Source organism: Sander lucioperca, chromosome 20 (genome assembly GCF_008315115.2).
Source record: "Sander lucioperca isolate FBNREF2018 chromosome 20, SLUC_FBN_1.2, whole genome shotgun sequence".
NCBI lineage: Eukaryota > Metazoa > Chordata > Actinopteri > Perciformes > Percidae > Sander > Sander lucioperca.
The window spans coordinates 17,582,873-17,599,743 of NC_050192.1; the positions used below are offsets into that span (position 1 = coordinate 17,582,873).

At 40.3% G+C, this 16,871-nt stretch overlaps 1 protein-coding gene across 2 annotated transcripts; it reads left to right on the forward strand.

Moving 5' to 3' along the window:
- Positions 1 to 564: 564 nt before the first annotated feature.
- On the forward strand, positions 565 to 14,915 carry LOC116053159 (mRNA decay activator protein ZFP36L1). Of its 2 annotated transcripts, XR_004105759.2 has the most exons (4): positions 565 to 1,288; positions 2,247 to 3,668; positions 7,131 to 7,132; positions 14,905 to 14,915. XR_004105759.2 is itself a non-coding variant. In XM_031304124.2 (2 exons), exons 1-2 carry the CDS (start codon positions 1,235 to 1,237, stop codon positions 3,480 to 3,482), a joined length of 1,290 nt encoding a protein of 429 aa, XP_031159984.1. In that variant the 5' UTR covers positions 565 to 1,234; the 3' UTR covers positions 3,483 to 5,686. The 2 variants fall into 2 exon arrangements, 1 of the variants encoding a protein (XP_031159984.1); XM_031304124.2 differs by lacking the exons at positions 7,131 to 7,132; positions 14,905 to 14,915 and having other exon boundaries at positions 2,247 to 5,686.
- Positions 14,916 to 16,871: the final 1,956 nt, after the last annotated feature.

Below are 16,871 nucleotides of genomic sequence, written 5' to 3' on the forward strand. Positions count from 1 at the left end.
TCACAGACATGTGGAAGACACAAACTCAACACAAAAAGAATTCAAATGTATTGTAAACTAGACTTACGCCGCCATTGTTAGTACTTTGTTTTGCACTTAAAATAAACAGAAACCAGGCTGGGTTAGTCATTGGACAACCACCAAATTTTAGTTAATTTTTTAGACCAAAAGGGTTTGTGGTCTTATTATATACATACAATAACTCTTATTAAGTATTACCATGTGTTGAAATTAAACTTTTCCATCAAGTAGAAGCTGAATGAAGCGTTAACAACATGGCTGAACAGAATCTTAAATTAAGTGTACTGCAGAAACCTTGATTGGGTCAACTTAGAATATCTTTTTATGATCTATTAAAAAGAAAGAATTAAAAACCAATTCTTCTCACATATAGCATGTCAAGTCCCTAGTTTTCAGCTTGATAGCCTTAATCAGAGTTAAATGCAGTGTAGCTGAAAACATTTGGAGGAATAAAACTTAAAATAAAACATTTGTTTAATTGACTATACTTTTTAACAACTTTGCAGCATTTTAATTGTACTAATGAAGGTAAATGTGTTTGGTGTTTGCAACATTATCTGCTCAGCTGTATCGATCCAAAACAAAGTGAGGGAATGGCTGGTTAAAAAAAAGAAGAATTCATCTTGAAGGATTTGGTAATGAATGGGTAGAAAAGTAGCTCCATTCAGCTCCCTTCTCGTCTTTCTGTGCCCACCCTGCCCCCCAGCACACTATTACAATGCAGGACCCCATCCCCCCCAACAACACCCACATTAACACATATTAACACACACACTCCCAGCCCTGCCCCCTGAAGAACACAGGCAGGGGGTGTGTATGGGTGGGTTTCCCCAACTATTTAAGCAGATTCCAACAGATGGTCGAGGAACTTTCCTCCGAGGGTCACGTTGCTCTTCTTCAACGGACCTGACTACTTCTTCATTTAATTTCTCTCCCCTTCCCTCCCTCACAAAACTCTTTCAACTCCTAGGACAAGCAGTTTCTCTTCCCCTGTACGTCTAAAAACAACCTTCTGAAGGACCAAACTGAAATCTCGGAGGTTTCCCCAGGCCTTAAACCTTTTCTCTGCAGTCTCAGCTCCCCGAAAGACTAGACTTTGTCTGTCTGCCTTCCTTCACTTTGGACCCAGACACGTTTTGTCCTCCCCAGCGTTCCTCCACTGTGGGATCAGACATCCAGCTCCTTCAACTCAGCGAGGACGGTGGAGCGAACCATGCCCTCCGACTTTCTAACGCCTTTCCTGGAACTGGATGAGGAGTTCTTCAAGGTGAGAGCAACCAATGACAACTTAAATGTTTTATACATATCTACCAACATGCCAAATCTTACTCCTCTGTCTCCTCTATGATCAGCTTAAGCTCTTGATTGATGAGTCTTAATTATGGCAATGCTAGAGTAAATCATTAATGCCCTTTGTTTTTTAATGTTGGGAATGATAATTAAGTGATGAAAAGTTGCAGAACTAATACATAATTAAAGACTTAAACAGATGAAATGTGTTTCCTTGGATGTACCTTAACTTTATTTGGGGAGATGACTCACTCACTAATAATGCAAGAAATAATGGGGTTTTGGGGGAAATCTAGATTGGCATAAGTCTTTTCATTATATCTGCAATGTTTGGTTTGAAACTTATTTGAGTAAAATAAATCTACTAAATCTATTGTATATATAATATGTCTTGTAAACTTCACAAGAAAAGTGAGAATCTAGGGTGGGATTTTAGTTTTTGTAAGATTTTTAAATCATAAGGTTATACCTGCAAGAAAAATTAGTTTTTTGGGTTAAAAAAACTGCATTTTTGTTACATTGCATTTTCTTTTACATATACAAGTATAATGGTTGAAAAGTTTAAAATATAAAAGTATAATTGCTGAAACTATATATATATATATATATATATATATATATATATATATATATATATACTAACTGGAATTAGATGTTTGTTTTGTCTTTGTGCATGCGTATTCTACTTTAACACATATTTTTATATTTAAAAAAAGCTTCTAGTCCCATGAAGCTAAAACAAAAATGTACCCCCAGTCCTAATTTATTAAATGTTTTAAGATAAAACAGAGTCTAACTTCCCAAGCAAATTTTTCCAGTTGCTTTAGCGGCAGCTTTTCAAATCTCCTTTCAGCTCGACATGGCCCTGCCAGTCTCGCTCCAGTGCTCCAGGAATGCAGAAAGCTCACATCTATTCTTCTCCTTTTGTGTGACAGAATTTCCACGGCCTGGAGGCGACAGATGGCTCGCCTACCGGCTCACAGCCTCAACGGCAGCAGCACAGTCAGAGAGTCCTGGGATTCCAGCGTCGCCATTCTCTGTGCCCCGTGACCCTCCCCAACTCCAAGTTCAACAGCAGCGCCGGCAGCAGCAGCAGCAGCTCTGATGTGATTGACTCAGTCGGCTGGGGGCTCAACACGGCCTCCAGCCAGCAGTGGAGCGGGGAAAGTCAGCTTCCCCTCTCCTCACTCAGCCACATCCCCTTCAGAGTCGACCGCTCTGTCAGCATGATCGAAGGCAGCAGCTTGGGAGCCAGAGAAGAAAAAACGGCTAACTTATCCCCAAAACTGCTGCTTCCTCCACCTGGTTTCGGCCTCAGCAACAGCTCCCTTTCCTCCATTGCTTCCCCCTCTGCCTCCAGACCCCAGGCTCCCTCGCCTCACATCTCCACCCGGTACAAGACCGAACTCTGCCGCACCTACGAGGAAAGCGGCACCTGCAAGTACGGCGCCAAGTGCCAGTTCGCCCACGGCATGGATGAGCTCAGAGGCCTATGCAGGCACCCCAAGTACAAGACGGAGCCGTGCCGCACTTTCCACACGATAGGCTTCTGCCCATACGGCGCCCGCTGCCACTTCATCCACAACGCCGACGAGATCCTGGACGGCAACGCTGGCGGGCCTCCACAGAAACAGAAGTTGAGGCCTCCTCTGCTGCGCCACAGCTTTAGCTTCGCAGGCTTCTCCTCCTTGCCACAGACTTTCCAACCGGTTGAGGAATTGCAGCCTTCCTCCCTCCTCTTCACACGGGCCTCCTCTGTCTCCCCTCCCCCATCCTCCACAGGGAGCCCCGAGCTCCTCTCCCCTCTCTTCCCCGAGCCAGGGGCGCTGAAGCATTGTCCCTACCCCTTCTCTGGCATCAGCGACCTGGGAGGCGACAGCGGCGATTCGGCTCCACGATTCTACGCTGTGACCGAGTCTGTCAGCGCCAGGTGTCCCACCTCCACTTTCACTTCCAAAAATCCAAACCTCCCTTACCACCTCCCCCAGCAGCTGCCGGTCCCCCTGAGCAGCCTCCCTGGCCTTCAGCGCTGCTCCTCGGCTGACTCGCTCTCCGAGGAGGGCTACACCTCCTCCTGCTCCCTCAGCTCTTCCTCCAGCGGCACGGAGTCGCCATGCTTCGAGGGCCGACGCCTGCCCATCTTTAGCCGGCTGTCTGTCACAGACGAGTAGAGGAAGGGTTTTACTGTTGGGCTGAATTTAATCAGGGACCTCTAATTGTTTAACTCTATGTGACAAGAATGTGATAGTTGGGTTTTTTTGCCTAGTCCAAAAACCAAAAAGCAACTTCGACCTATGTTTTCTATGCACAATATCGGGTCTAAATAAAGCAGAAACTTCATTATCACAAGATTTTGAGTTAAGATACAAGTCACAAAGGAGTCAAACATTAGGCTTTCAGTCCCTCCCTAAATCCAGCTAGGTAAACGTACCTAACTTTGTGCATATTGCATTTCTCATCCAAGCAGTTGTAGCGCTGCTCAGTGTTCGTCCAGTTTTAACTGACTTCTTTTTTGTTCTTTTTTATCTGATAAGGTTGTCCTTTTACGCCATTGTTACTGCTGTATACTGTTGTATACTCATTTTTTTTAAAAAGAGAATTCTTGTAGGGTACTTCACTTAGCTCGGCATTTGCTCAAACGCTATCCCTACTCAGTGGGAACTTCTGTGTGAGAATTCCCGGTACCCAGATCGAAGGATTTTAAGATGTATGACTGGTGTGCTTTCCACTTTTTCACAGATCTTATTTGTTATTTTACTCCTTACAAACAGTTTATAGTGATGCCAACCTGCAGCTCTTCTCCAGTCATAGTAGGGCTCTCCAACTGTATGAAACCAACCTCCTGTCCACGAGTAAGAGGGTTAAATAACTGTATGCCTTTACTGATTGATTCATTCATTAATTGATTGGATGTATGGCTGTGGCCACTTGATTGTATATGTCAGCCATTTTAACTTCCTGGCAAGAATTCAGCTAAACTGCCTTAGCAACAAATGGTATGGCAACCCACTGACTCTCTAGTTACCAAAGTTGATGTTAGAGTTCCCCTAACCGACTAGTACTGTTAACACCCAGCCTAGCCTTTAACCACGACAGAAAGTATACAGTGTTATGATTATTGTTGTTATAGCGTAACACTTTTGTAGACTTATTTATTGGTTTTTGAATTACGTTGTTGAGTTTGCTTTGTGATTGTGTTTGTGCATTTTTTTTTTTATAATCCTAGAGAAATGATGCTTTACGACTGTATTCATAATGTCCATCTGCTTGGTTTATACTATCCAGTAGCTTTAAGAAGGCTCGCGGAGAGGAGAGACGAGGGAAGGAAAGGAGGAGGAGAAACATTTTGGCATTCTATATGTATGTTGCCTTATTGGCTAATAGGCCGGCAGAAATCAAGACTCACTGAGTTTTCACATCAAAAGCAGCTCGATAAGTAAGTCAGCGGTTTCTCTCTTCGAATAGAGACGCCGACCGATGATCTTTAGCATTAGCAAAGCTGTCTGCTGTTGGTGTGAGCATACAGTGAGTCTACTCTCCTCTCCGTTACGCCTCACACACCTGACTGTAATAACCTTTTTCTCCAATTGTTGCTGTTATCTAAATACGAAGCAAAGCGGTGGTGAAAGAGGGGTTTCCCCACACATTCATGGCCTCGGTGTGAGTCAGCAGTTGTAAATAGAAATGTGGGTACACAATGATCATCCGTTTGGCAGCTACACAAAAATGTGTCAAAAATGTTCATCTTAGAAAAGAGAAAAGCTAATAATGCATCGTACGTGTGTGATTTATCAGGACTGCTGTATTGCTACGTTGTGGTCATAGTGTGTGGAAACTCCTACCGTTTTTAAAAAAAATCCTGTGTGCTATCTTCTTCTCTTGTTGTAGGCAAACAGGGGAAAAGGAGACATTTGTGTATAGTTGATTTGTATCTATCAGAGTTGCCTAGATGACAATGTGTTTGTAGGTCGACCTCTGTTGCATGCTAGCTAGCTAACTCTCTGAGCGGCAGGTGAAATCAAGCGAGTTAAAATGAAATCAGGCAAGATTTTTTTATTATTATTGTTTGTTTTTGTCATGAAATCAGGAACTCGACCTGCCCCGAAGAGACGCTCGCTGTTGCTGTAGCTAATTGTTAGCTCGACCTGGCAACAAGCCGTTTCTGTAACTTTTGTTAACTTAAAAGTCTTATTTATTTTGTTTTTCAAAGCGAAAACCTATATTGTGGTGTTTGATATTGTGTTTTTTTCTGTTTTTTTATATAATTTAAGTGCATTTATTGTTTACATTCCACGGGTTATGTTGACGACCTAGCTCTTTATCTTAATATATTTGTCCCATTTTATTTCAAAATAAAAGTCTTTGAAAAATGAAAGCGCAGTATCTTGTATCTCATTTCACGTTTGTGTAATTTTTAAGGGGTTTTATTAAATTAGGAATGTTTTGGCAGTCATTTCATTTATATGTATATATATAGATTTCATTTCAAGCGAATTCCAATGTCACAGACAAATTTCCAATATCAGAATGAAATCCTGAAAGTCTTGCTGGAGTGGAGGCATGCTCCCGTCGTCAATTGTGTGGTTTAAGATGGGCATAGAACTCAGTCCGAGCTATCTTAAGTCAGTCTTTTTCCCGTCTTGACATTCTTCTGACAAAATCATGTTTGATATTATCGTAACTTTTAAGTCTTGGTAAAGTTAAATAGTTGTCATGCAAATTGTGACCCTGCAAGACCCCCAGTCTTTGCAAAACTTTCTAGTCTGTGACTTAACAACTCAGTGACATTATGACACATTGCCTTTAGACGTGAGACAGTGTCAGACTTTAGTCTTTTCAAAGTCTTCTAGTGTATGGTGGGCATTAGGTCTTTTGAAATCTTGAGTAACTTATGAGTCAAAAACAACATGAGAATGAAAATCAAAAACTTTAAACTTTAAACACTTTACTTAGCTCTTTCATTCTTGTCTCCCACATCAACTTTTAATTCTGATGCACATTGACCACACTGAGACATTTTGTCTTATCCTCACATCACCGTTCTCCCCCTCTGCTCATTCTCATCTCTACAAAACACTTCCCTTAGCTCTTACATCATTATGCAGTTTTCTGCAAGGTCGTTGTCTCATGATGACTCCGAGGGAAACGGTCATTCTGACTCTGATTAGCTCAGCTAGATAAGCAGCACAATTAAAGGCTCTTCTACCTTCTGCAGAGAAGAATATCCAGACAGTGAGAAGACGCAGGAACATATATGGTGTAGGTTTCAGTGCTGAAATAAACTTACACTCTTCTCAGTACAGACTTAATTTGTCTTTGGTCTTTTGTCTTATAAATAAATGGCTTACATCTACAGTATTTCTTTGTTTTTATGTGTAAAATGTGAGCTACGGGAGTCAGATTCCTTGTAAGTGCTGTAAAAGTTAGAACATGGTTGTGGTTAACACTATTGAACAACACAAATGTTCATTTACGGTGAAGCGTTCCCACGAGCATCACTTTAAAATTCTGCTACTGCGTTTAGGGCCTTTAGGATCATCTGGGTCTCATTGACGCACAAAAGGACCAAAGATTAACTCTTTCTCTTACTTGCGTTCAGCAAAATCTCCCGGCCCTCCCATCTCTGTGTGTGTGTGTGTGTGTGTTGTGTGGGAAGAGGAGTGAGTTTTGTTGCAACTCGTCTAAACAGACCAATTTAGAGTGAGTGACACTGAGGACAATGTTTGGGCAACAGATGCTCGAACAAAGACTTCCCAGCACACAATGGGGCACAGAGATACTTGTGACTGATTTCCATCTATTCACACAAAGTGGAGCAGAAGTTGACGTCCTCCCCTGTGTGTGTGTGTGTGTGTGTGTGTGTGTGTGTGTGTGTGTGTGTGTGTGTGTGTGTGTGTGTGTTGGTTGTGTTAAAACTACAGTTTTAATTTTTTAGCTGGTGCAGGTTGGGCTAATTAGATAAACTGTTGGGCAGTTTAATCTATTACAACAGACTATGTTTATAACATGATCGTGACAAATAACTAATCCGTAGTTTTTTAAATTTGAATCTGTAGTAAGCTGTGTAAATATATAATGGATTAAAAAGATGAGGCCTATGTTTCCCTGTGAGATGTACTGTAAAAAAAATAAAACTTAGTTGCAAATACCTTCAAGATTTTACTAAAATCACACTGGAACCCCAACTGAATTTTTTGTGTGTGTGTGTGTGTGTGTGTGTGTGTGTGTGTGTGTTGGCATTCAGCTGTGGGTAGGCTGAGGATTTCCCTCTGGTGAATGAATAACAGAAGAGTGAAACAGGAGCAGACTCCCACAACCCCCATGGCTACTTACCATTCAATACCCGTGGCTGTGTGTGTGTGTGTGTGTGTGTGTGTGTGTGTGTGTGTGTGTGTGTGTGTGTATGTAAGACCTTAAAAAGGCCAAGGGCCATCCCCGTGCAGCCCATCGACCCCTCCCTCCCCTCCTGGTCATGCAGGCTCTTTGTGTCTCCCTGCTTTCCCTTTTCAGTCGAACATCTGTATGCTAATGCAGCTCAATAGGAATGGACTAGAATTATTCTGGAAGAGAGGGTGAGGGGTGGCTTCCCTGTGTGTGTGTGTGTGTGTGTGTGTGTGTGTGTGTGTGTGTGTGTGTGTGCCCCACAAATAAGACAGTAGAGTTGTATGGAAGTTAAAGTTGAAGTAGAAGCTGAAATCAAGCCTCTGCCTGAAGAACATAGAGATGACATAACATGACATGACTTTAGATGAAGCATTGAGTCTGAAGCCGTTTTCTCACATGAACTCCGGACAATGTCCAAGGAATCAGGTCCTGACATTGTCTGAAGTGTCCCTTTCTCACATGTAGCACGCAACAGGAGATTGTCCGTGTCAGATGCGTTCTCACTTACTGGAAATACTGTATGTTATTTGTTAAATGTGTTAAATATGTAGAAATATATTTAGTTTAGGCGATGGGTGGCGCCTGGGTAGAGCGTGCAGGAGGCAGGACATGCACGGATTACATCGCAGTTACATAGCCAGTTCGTACTTTGGTCACAAACAACCAAGTCGTTCATTGAATTTCTCAGTTTTCGGCGTTGGCCATTACAGACAGAAGTTTCCCAATCGTGCCGTCTCTGGAGTTGGACATTTTGGTTGCCTTCTTGGTGTAAATGACCATCCTTCACCTTGGATGTTTGTTTCTGGTTTGCTGCAAGCCGCATGATAGAAACGTCATCAACACGCCCATTCTCTCACTTTGGCCGCAATCGGACATTACACAGACTTAAAGACTGTTTATTATTCGTGACCATGGTGTAAGCTTTCTGCACGCTCTACTCAGGTGCAACTAGGGTTGGGCATCGTTTAGATTTTACCAATTCTGATTCCAATCCCAATTCTTCCTTTTGATTCCGGTTCTTATCGATTCTCGATTCCAATTCTTTGAAGGGGGGGATTTGAAACGAATCACATGCTTATTTCACAGATAAGAAGAAAATTATAGTTTGATTTAATCATGGTTTACAGTCTTACCTGGCTTTTGCAACGTAAAATAAAGCCATGCATGGCTGCAACACAACAAGCACCTGGAAGTACGGTGGCCGCTATGGAAACCAAAACTTGCGCGTGTTAAATTTGGAACTGAGACCGGATTATAAATAATTTTTTTCCAAATGATTCCATTGTAATTTTTGAAACAAGTTGGAACTGGTTCTCGATGCCCAAACCTAGGCGCAACCCCCTCACCAAAACCAAACGTATTTGGTACGTAAAAAGTATTTTACAGTTTTTCTCGATTGTTTACACACAAATACTGGTACTTGAGACACAATGACTACAACATGTAACTCATGCACCAACCCCCCTGAACCAATTCTGCTAAACTACAAGCACAATTCCTGCTTTACACTCAAATTGTAGTTCTAAAATGCACTTTTTTTCAAAACACTACATACAATTCTCTGCATTTGGCACAATTTTCATGAAGAAAATATCTTGTTTTCACAAGGAACACACTGCCATTCAAATATGCACACTGACTCATCACACGGGCAAACACCTGTCACACAGTTTTACAATTAGCAATCAGAGCTTAAGCATAAAAGGGCAACAGGTGAGCTCTCCACAAACGCGTATACCCCTTTGCCAAGCTATGGAAGACGCATGTGGAGATATAGCAGTTGATGCTTTTCGTGGCAACTTTGTGTTGGTTGGGATGTACACTGTGTACATTGTTTTTGTGGGAAAAATAAAATATATTTGTTACCGTGTATTTGTGTGAGTATAAAAACAATATTCTCAAATATTTTACAACACACTTATGTATGTACTGTCTGTAGTAAGTGTAACACTGAAAAAAAAGGCCTAAGTCATTATGATGAATGGTGGTTTCCATTCATCATAGTGTTTTACATTGAGCACATCAGTGTTCAACTGGTTGTTATAAATGTCTATTCATATGATAGTTTGTGTGTGTCATTTGAAAACAAAATACCATTTTGAGAAGAAATAACATTGTTTTGAATGTAAAGAGTTCTGAGAGTATGAGGCATGCTTTCAGAAAATGTGTGTAAACAATCGAGAAAAACTGTAAGAACGCGTGTGACATGGACAATCTCCTGTTGTGTTCTACATGTGTCAAAGGGAAACTTTGGACAATGTCAGGACCTGAATGATGACGCTGGATTTTGTCACCCATCACCTACATTGGAAGCACATTAAAAACTGTAACACAAACTATATTATACCTGCTGTTAGGTGCTATAAACCCACCCAACCAGCAGAAAAACATCCAATACCTTCAGTGCATGTTCTACACTATTCATGTGAATTAGTGAATTAACCCTTGTGTTGTCTTTCCGTCGACCAAGCAACTTTTACTTTTTCTGGGTCAAGATTTAAAATCAAAACTTCTTTTTTTCCATACTTTTGTCACTTTTTTATCCAAGTTTTTTGTCACTTTTGCCATTTGTTTCTGTGCTTTTTTTTTTTTTTTTACGTTTTTTTTTCTTCTTTTTTGCACCACATCTTTGAGCTTTTTCCAAAAGTTTTATCTTTTTTTTTTCAACGTTCTTTTATCAATATTTTTCTTCAAATGCTATACAATTGAATAAAACACCCAAATTCAATGAAAGTAGTGAACTGATCATTTATTTGACTTGTGAAGAGCGTTGTAGGGAACCATCCACCATTATTTTTTTGGACAATTCGGTTAAAAGAAACCCAAATTTCTGATATAGACAACAGGAGGGTTAAGTAACTTTAGCAAGCAGTTTACTGATATGATGGAATGAATCCTGTTATCTGCTGAGATCTGTAAAAAGACTTTGTTCAATGAATCATGTTAGCCAACAAATTCCCACAAAACTGAAAATGTAGTGTAGGACTTGAGTAAACATGTTCCCTTTTTGCTTATTTTCCACCTCTGTGCAGCAGTTGCACGGAGGGGAAAAAAGATATTTCATGACACAATTTCCATAAATGTGATTGATTCTAACGTTTGTTCATAATCACAGAGCTTCTCTCATTACAGAATACATTTCTTTGAGCACTAATGTCCACTAATGAAAAATAAAGAGAAGAAAAAAGGAGAGGAAAAAAAACCCCTCAGGGGCTAAAAAGAGAGGTGGTGCCATCTTGTGGAAGCTTTAGTGAAATACACTGTGTGTGTGTGTGTGTGTGTGTGTGTGTGTGTGTGTGTGTGTGTGTGTGTGTGTGTGCGCGTGCGTGCGTGCATGTGTGTGAGCACATGAGCCATTTCTAGTGGCAGCTTTAAATCATTTGCATTGCATTATTGTCAGCATTGATTTACATTGTGTTTGTTTGTAAATTAATTACAATTATTCAATACTCCAGGGGCCTGTTTCACAAAAGCAGAATATATAAATCCAGGATAACTGATAAAGCGAGGCCTGACCTAGTCTAATCTGAGCATCCTGGCTTGGTGGGTTTCACGAAGGCCAAGCCAGGCTGAGTAGGAGAGACTAGGTTGAGCCAGGCTGAAGTAATTCAGATAGATGCGCGTCCACGGCTTTCCTCAAAAGACCGCGAGGTCGATCACAGATTTACTGATGCCAAAATGGAGAATACGCATTGTACATACTTTATACAGAGTGAGCAGCAGCTTCTTGTGGAAGTATGATGACGTGAAACACATTTTTGTATAAAAAGAAAAGAAACACGGCCACTGTAATGAAACAGCGAGAGAAAGCGTAGCAGACGATCACGGACCGACTGAATGCGTAAGTAGCCTAAATATATACATTATCTGACCACTGCTCTGAACTGAAACCGTCATAATCATTCCATTCAAGGATTAGACTACTAATCATTTGCACAAATTAACAGTTGTACTATTTGCCTTAAAAGTAAGCAGAAGATAATGTTACTCAGGAAATTTACCATGAAGATCAATTTTCTACAACGCTAGAGTATGATGCATAAATGTCTCTTTCACTCTGTTCCTCCCTCTCTCTCATGGGCTAAAATATAAATTTCCATATTATATTAACATGCACTGCTCGCTTTTAATGCAAAGTGTACAACTGTTCGTTTTTGCAGATGACAGTGACTCAGTGAATGGTTTCAGTTAAGAGCAGTAGTTCATAAATGTATATTTCAGTCATTCAGTCGGTCCGCTATTACCTGCTACGCGTTTTCTCGTGTTTTTTTATTTTTTATAGAGGACGAGTTTCCTTCTCTACATATTATATGCCTTGCTCCCTTGTATATATGGACATAGAAAATAAAGACACTGAAGAAATTGGACTCTAAAATCTAGAAACTATAAAGATAATTAAGTGATAAATTCCATGCACACTGTAAACATGAATGGAACAGAGTATATTCATCAGTTATTTCCCCCCCCAGCAAAACATAAGGTCAAAAACCAACGAGGTGTCCTCTCCCTGTTGTTACATGAATGTACAGTAGCCTACATCACTAGATAGTTACTGGTTCAGTGAACTAAGACTATAATTTAGGAGGATTGTACAATTAGGATATGTTCTTTAAATTGTACAATCCTCCCAAATTATAGTCCCAGTTTACTGGACAACACAATTTGTGTGCTAAGAATTCCAAATACAGTGCACATGGAAGTGGAACAAACATGATCCTTATTGTTAAAGAATTAAAAAAAAATTAATCAACTAAAATAATTCGAGGTGCATTGGTCAACTATAGAAATGTACAGTGCTGTATGTACTGCCCTAGTAACAGACTTCATTTAAAACACATTTGAAATTGTATCAGCCTTTTCTAATTATCTCAACAACTGTCATAATATATTCATCAAACTTCTAACAATATGAACAGCAGTCTTCATACAGCAATATAACAGTAACGATGACTGTCACATGAATAACTATTAAAAAAAATTATGGTCCCAACTTTAAATAATAACAGTACTTAAATGAACAGCAATATGCACCTGTTGTATTTTAATCCAGGCTGATAACAATAGGGTAAAACCACTGCTGGGTGATCAGAAAAGGCTCCAGGATTAAATAAATCCTGGCTGTTAGCCTGGTCGGGAGCAGGCTAGCTGCACAGAATAAATCTCCATGGTGATTTATGTGCCTCCACTTTCGTGAAACCGAGTCAAGGCTTAAATCATCCAGGATAACTGATAAATCCTGGCTTAATCCCTTATCTTGGTTTTGTGAAACAGGCCCCAGGTTACGATTTTTTTTGGATTTGATTTAATTTATTTTGGATTTGACAAACAACATAATCCAAAGGATGTCATGTTAAAGTGTAAACACTTATTTCCAACATGGTCCTTGGTGTTAAAACATGCAACACATCACGAAGACCTATTTCAGGTCAAAGACAACAACATATAATACAGATCATCCAAGGTTTAAAAGCATTCTGAAATCAGAGAATCATAAATCACATCAAATAATCAGTCTACTCTAATTAAACAATATTAGCTACTCTATTCCATGAAAAAGTCTTAACCTTGTGTCTAAAAGCCCCTCTGGTATTTACACTTTTGAGGGAAAGCGGCAGATTATTCCACAATGTTATACCTGGATGTACCTGACGATTGTAATCATGATTGTTTTATAATGTTTTGTAGAAATATTTTTTGCACGTGACGCAAAACGTGACGTAGCTCCATTTGTTCCGTTAAAGAAACTTTAAAATGGTACATGAACCCCGGTCTCCTGGGTTTTGTAGAAATAATTGATTAGTCCAAAAGTGTAAATTCTGCAAATGTATCTCACATCAAACTGTATTTCAGTCACATGAGCGATCAAATAAGGGAATTGGCATTTATATGTATGAGGTTTTTAAACTCTGCTGACCCACCTTGTTGTTTATCAACCACTTAAGTTATTTAATCAGTGCAATGCTCCCATTTCAAGGATGTAACACACCTTTAGACCTTGTAGCTTCCCAGCACAGCCACGTGATTTACTCACTGCTACTTTGTATTTCCTCTACTACATCTCAGAGGTAAATATTGTACTTTTTGCTTCACTACATTCGTCTGACAGCTTTAGTTACTTTTCAGATGACAGTTTTTCCTCCCCTTCCTGTCCAGTGAAAACCACGTATCTCCAGATGTGTTGATGTTGAATGTTTGTGATGAACTGAGGGATGAAGTCTTCCTTTATGTGTTGAGAAAATTCTCCTACTCCTTAAAATAAAGTCTTTAAAAAGCCTCTCGGGTCAGCTGGAAAATGCATCGTCACAAAGCTGAAAACAGGGCTGTTTTTCTGACACCATGAAAAGTTTTCAAACTTTTTAGAGATACGTGGTTCTCACACAGTCTGCAATGAATGCAATGAACCCACACCAGGAAATGGCCCCATAAATGTTCAACTCAGGTAAGTAGAAGTTTTAATAGAGTACTAATAAAACTACAGGCAACAGTGTCCAAGAAGTGACAGGCAAAGGGAAATCCAAAAAACAAGCAGTAGTCAATAGAGCTGTCAGTCTTCCTCTATAATACCATTCGAATGGAATCAGATCCTGACATTGTCTGAAGTGTCCCTTTCTCACATGTAGCACGCAACAGGAGATAGTCCGTGTCTCACTTACTGGAAATACTGTATGTTATTTGTTAAATGTGTTAAATATGTAGAAATATGTTTAGGTTTAGGCAATGGGTGGCGCCTGGGTAGAGCGTGCAGGAGGCAGGACATGCACGGATTACATCGCAGTTACGTAGCCAGTTCGTAATTTGGTCACAAACAACCAAGTCGTTCATTGAATTTGTCAGTTTTCGGCGTCAGCCATTACAGTACTGTAGCTAACGGTAGGCTAACGTTACCTGCTGTGTAACGTGTTATTAGTGTTTACTAGCGTGACATTCAACACTGAATCGTGGAACACCGAACACTGAAATAAATAAACACATTTGTTGATGATTGCAATGCTCCAATTAGAATAGCAAGGTTAGCTAGCTCACAATTGTTTTTGTAATCAGCTTCAGTGTTTGTTATTAGTACAGCAGTGTCGAAGAAAGAAACCAAAGTCCAAAGAAATGTCATCATCTGACATGATGGAAACCAAGCCACGGCTATGATCTAAAAGCTGGTCGGTACTATTAAAAGTGTCTTCTCCACTGCCAATAGATCAATACTTACCACCATAGACAGTTAAAGAAGTGGACAAAGAGACGCCGTTGTTTTCTACGGAGACCAGTGAAGGCTATTAGAAGCACTTTTCCGGTGATGGCTGAGCGTTGCTGCGCAGCCTCCAACTGAGCTTGACTATGTAGATGTGACGTGAGCAACCTGTCTGAAAGTTGTTCTGGTAGCTGTGCCAAGAGAAATCTCAATCATTCCCAATCTTGCAGAGACAGAGAGCGTAGGTATATGTAAGGAGATAACATAGGCACATGCTAATTATTGCTAACTAAAATGCTAGTTAACATTAGTAATTAAACTTAAACAGCTAATGTAAGTCCAAACTGACTGCGAGCTTCTCCTGTACTATACGGTAATTCCTCTACTATGAGACAGTAAGTCTCGTGGTTATGACACAATCGTTAGCCTATTTTTACAAAAACGTCTGCTACGGAGCCATAACGTGAGGTACAAGGTAATGGAGCCTTTTATACATTGTCGTGTTTCTTTAGAAATAAACAATGGACAAATAGAGTCTTTAAAAGCTTTAGATATAAAGTTATTCGCTGTCAAAGTGGCGCCAAAATGAATGGTAGTTAATGGGATGCTAACGGCGGGTGATGGCTTGTTAGCATCAAAATGGCTCCATAGGAGCTACGCTTTGTGGACGCTCGCTTACCCCCCTTGCTTACACCCTAAGGCAATGGGAAGGCCCATCTCCCACTCTCATCACTGCATCTGCACCACAAAAAATCTGTTTTAGAAGTTATTATCAAATGACAAAACTTAACAGATTTATTAGAAGAGAAATAATAAATCTGCAATATTATAACAATTAGAGGTACATCTATAAAACTTGATGAACTGCAAAGTACTTTGATGAAAATAACAGCCTTTAGGCTGCGCTCACACTGTCACTGCAATTAGGAATTGCATCCTATCATGATGGCATGTACTGGCAGTGTGAACGCAAAGTAATCCTATTTCCCCATGATAGGAATCAATTCCTATCACGGTCTGATTCCTAGATAAGGACGAATTAGGTAACGTGTTATTATTGTTTACTAGCATGACATGCAGCAATGCTTCTGTTGCCTCTAATGTCTGTTATCATCAGCATCAGAGAGAAGCGCAGACATTTCAGTGGCACCGTAATGAGGCACCGGAATAGCAACGCGGATTTTGGTAGATACCGGGCACCGGTGCCATATTAGCAATAGCACCAGATTTTAATGCAACGTTTACATGAACAGAAAAATGCGTTGCCTGTATCTTTTCATGGCAAACGCGTGTGTGTGTGGAAAGCGGTCGCACAACAGCTGAAATGTTGTTTTGTACGAACTTTTTAAACATTAAAATAAGGCCCTGAGGCCTGTCAAATCTGACTCCAACTTATTAATTCCCATGCCTTCTTACATGGGACTTAAGTTTACCAGAACACAAGGATCAATCTGAGACGAAGAGTTCAGTTAAGCAAAGTTTACTAAGTCCAGCATAAAAGTACAACACAATTGTGGGTTCACAAACAGAGTCTAAGTTTCCCTAGCGACAGACAAAGTCAGAGCTGGTCCACCAAGATCTCCTCCGAAAACGCTCCTCTATTCTCTCCCTCAAGCTTTTATCCTATCCTCACAAGGGGGTGTCCTCTAGTTTCTAGACAGAAACTTCACCATAAAAGCCTTAACTATTTTTATGACTTAGCTTAACTTTCTGTGCATCAGAGGTTACCCGGAGTACTTTTAACCACTTCCTCAATGACTAACACAGCTCTTTTGCAACAACCACACATACAGATTTTGTTAATCAAATATTGCGTTACCCTGGTAACAATCCCTCCTGTCACTCAATAACAAACCTCCCCATCCTTCAGAAAAGCAGGATGTTAATGTACAGGGGAGGACAAAGGATATTTATGACGTGTACACACACACACACACACACACATATATATACACACACACACACACACACTAGGGCTTTGACTTTTGCCCCA

Excerpts from the sequence above, each read along its gene's own strand:
- LOC116053159 (XM_031304124.2), top strand. The coding sequence starts at position 1,235 with ATGCCCTCCGACTTTCTAACGCCTTTCCTGGAACTGGATGAGGAGTTC. Across the intron at positions 1,289-2,246 it reads TGGATGAGGAGTTCTTCAAG|AATTTCCACGGCCTGGAGGC; the intron begins GTGAGAGCAACC and ends TTTGTGTGACAG.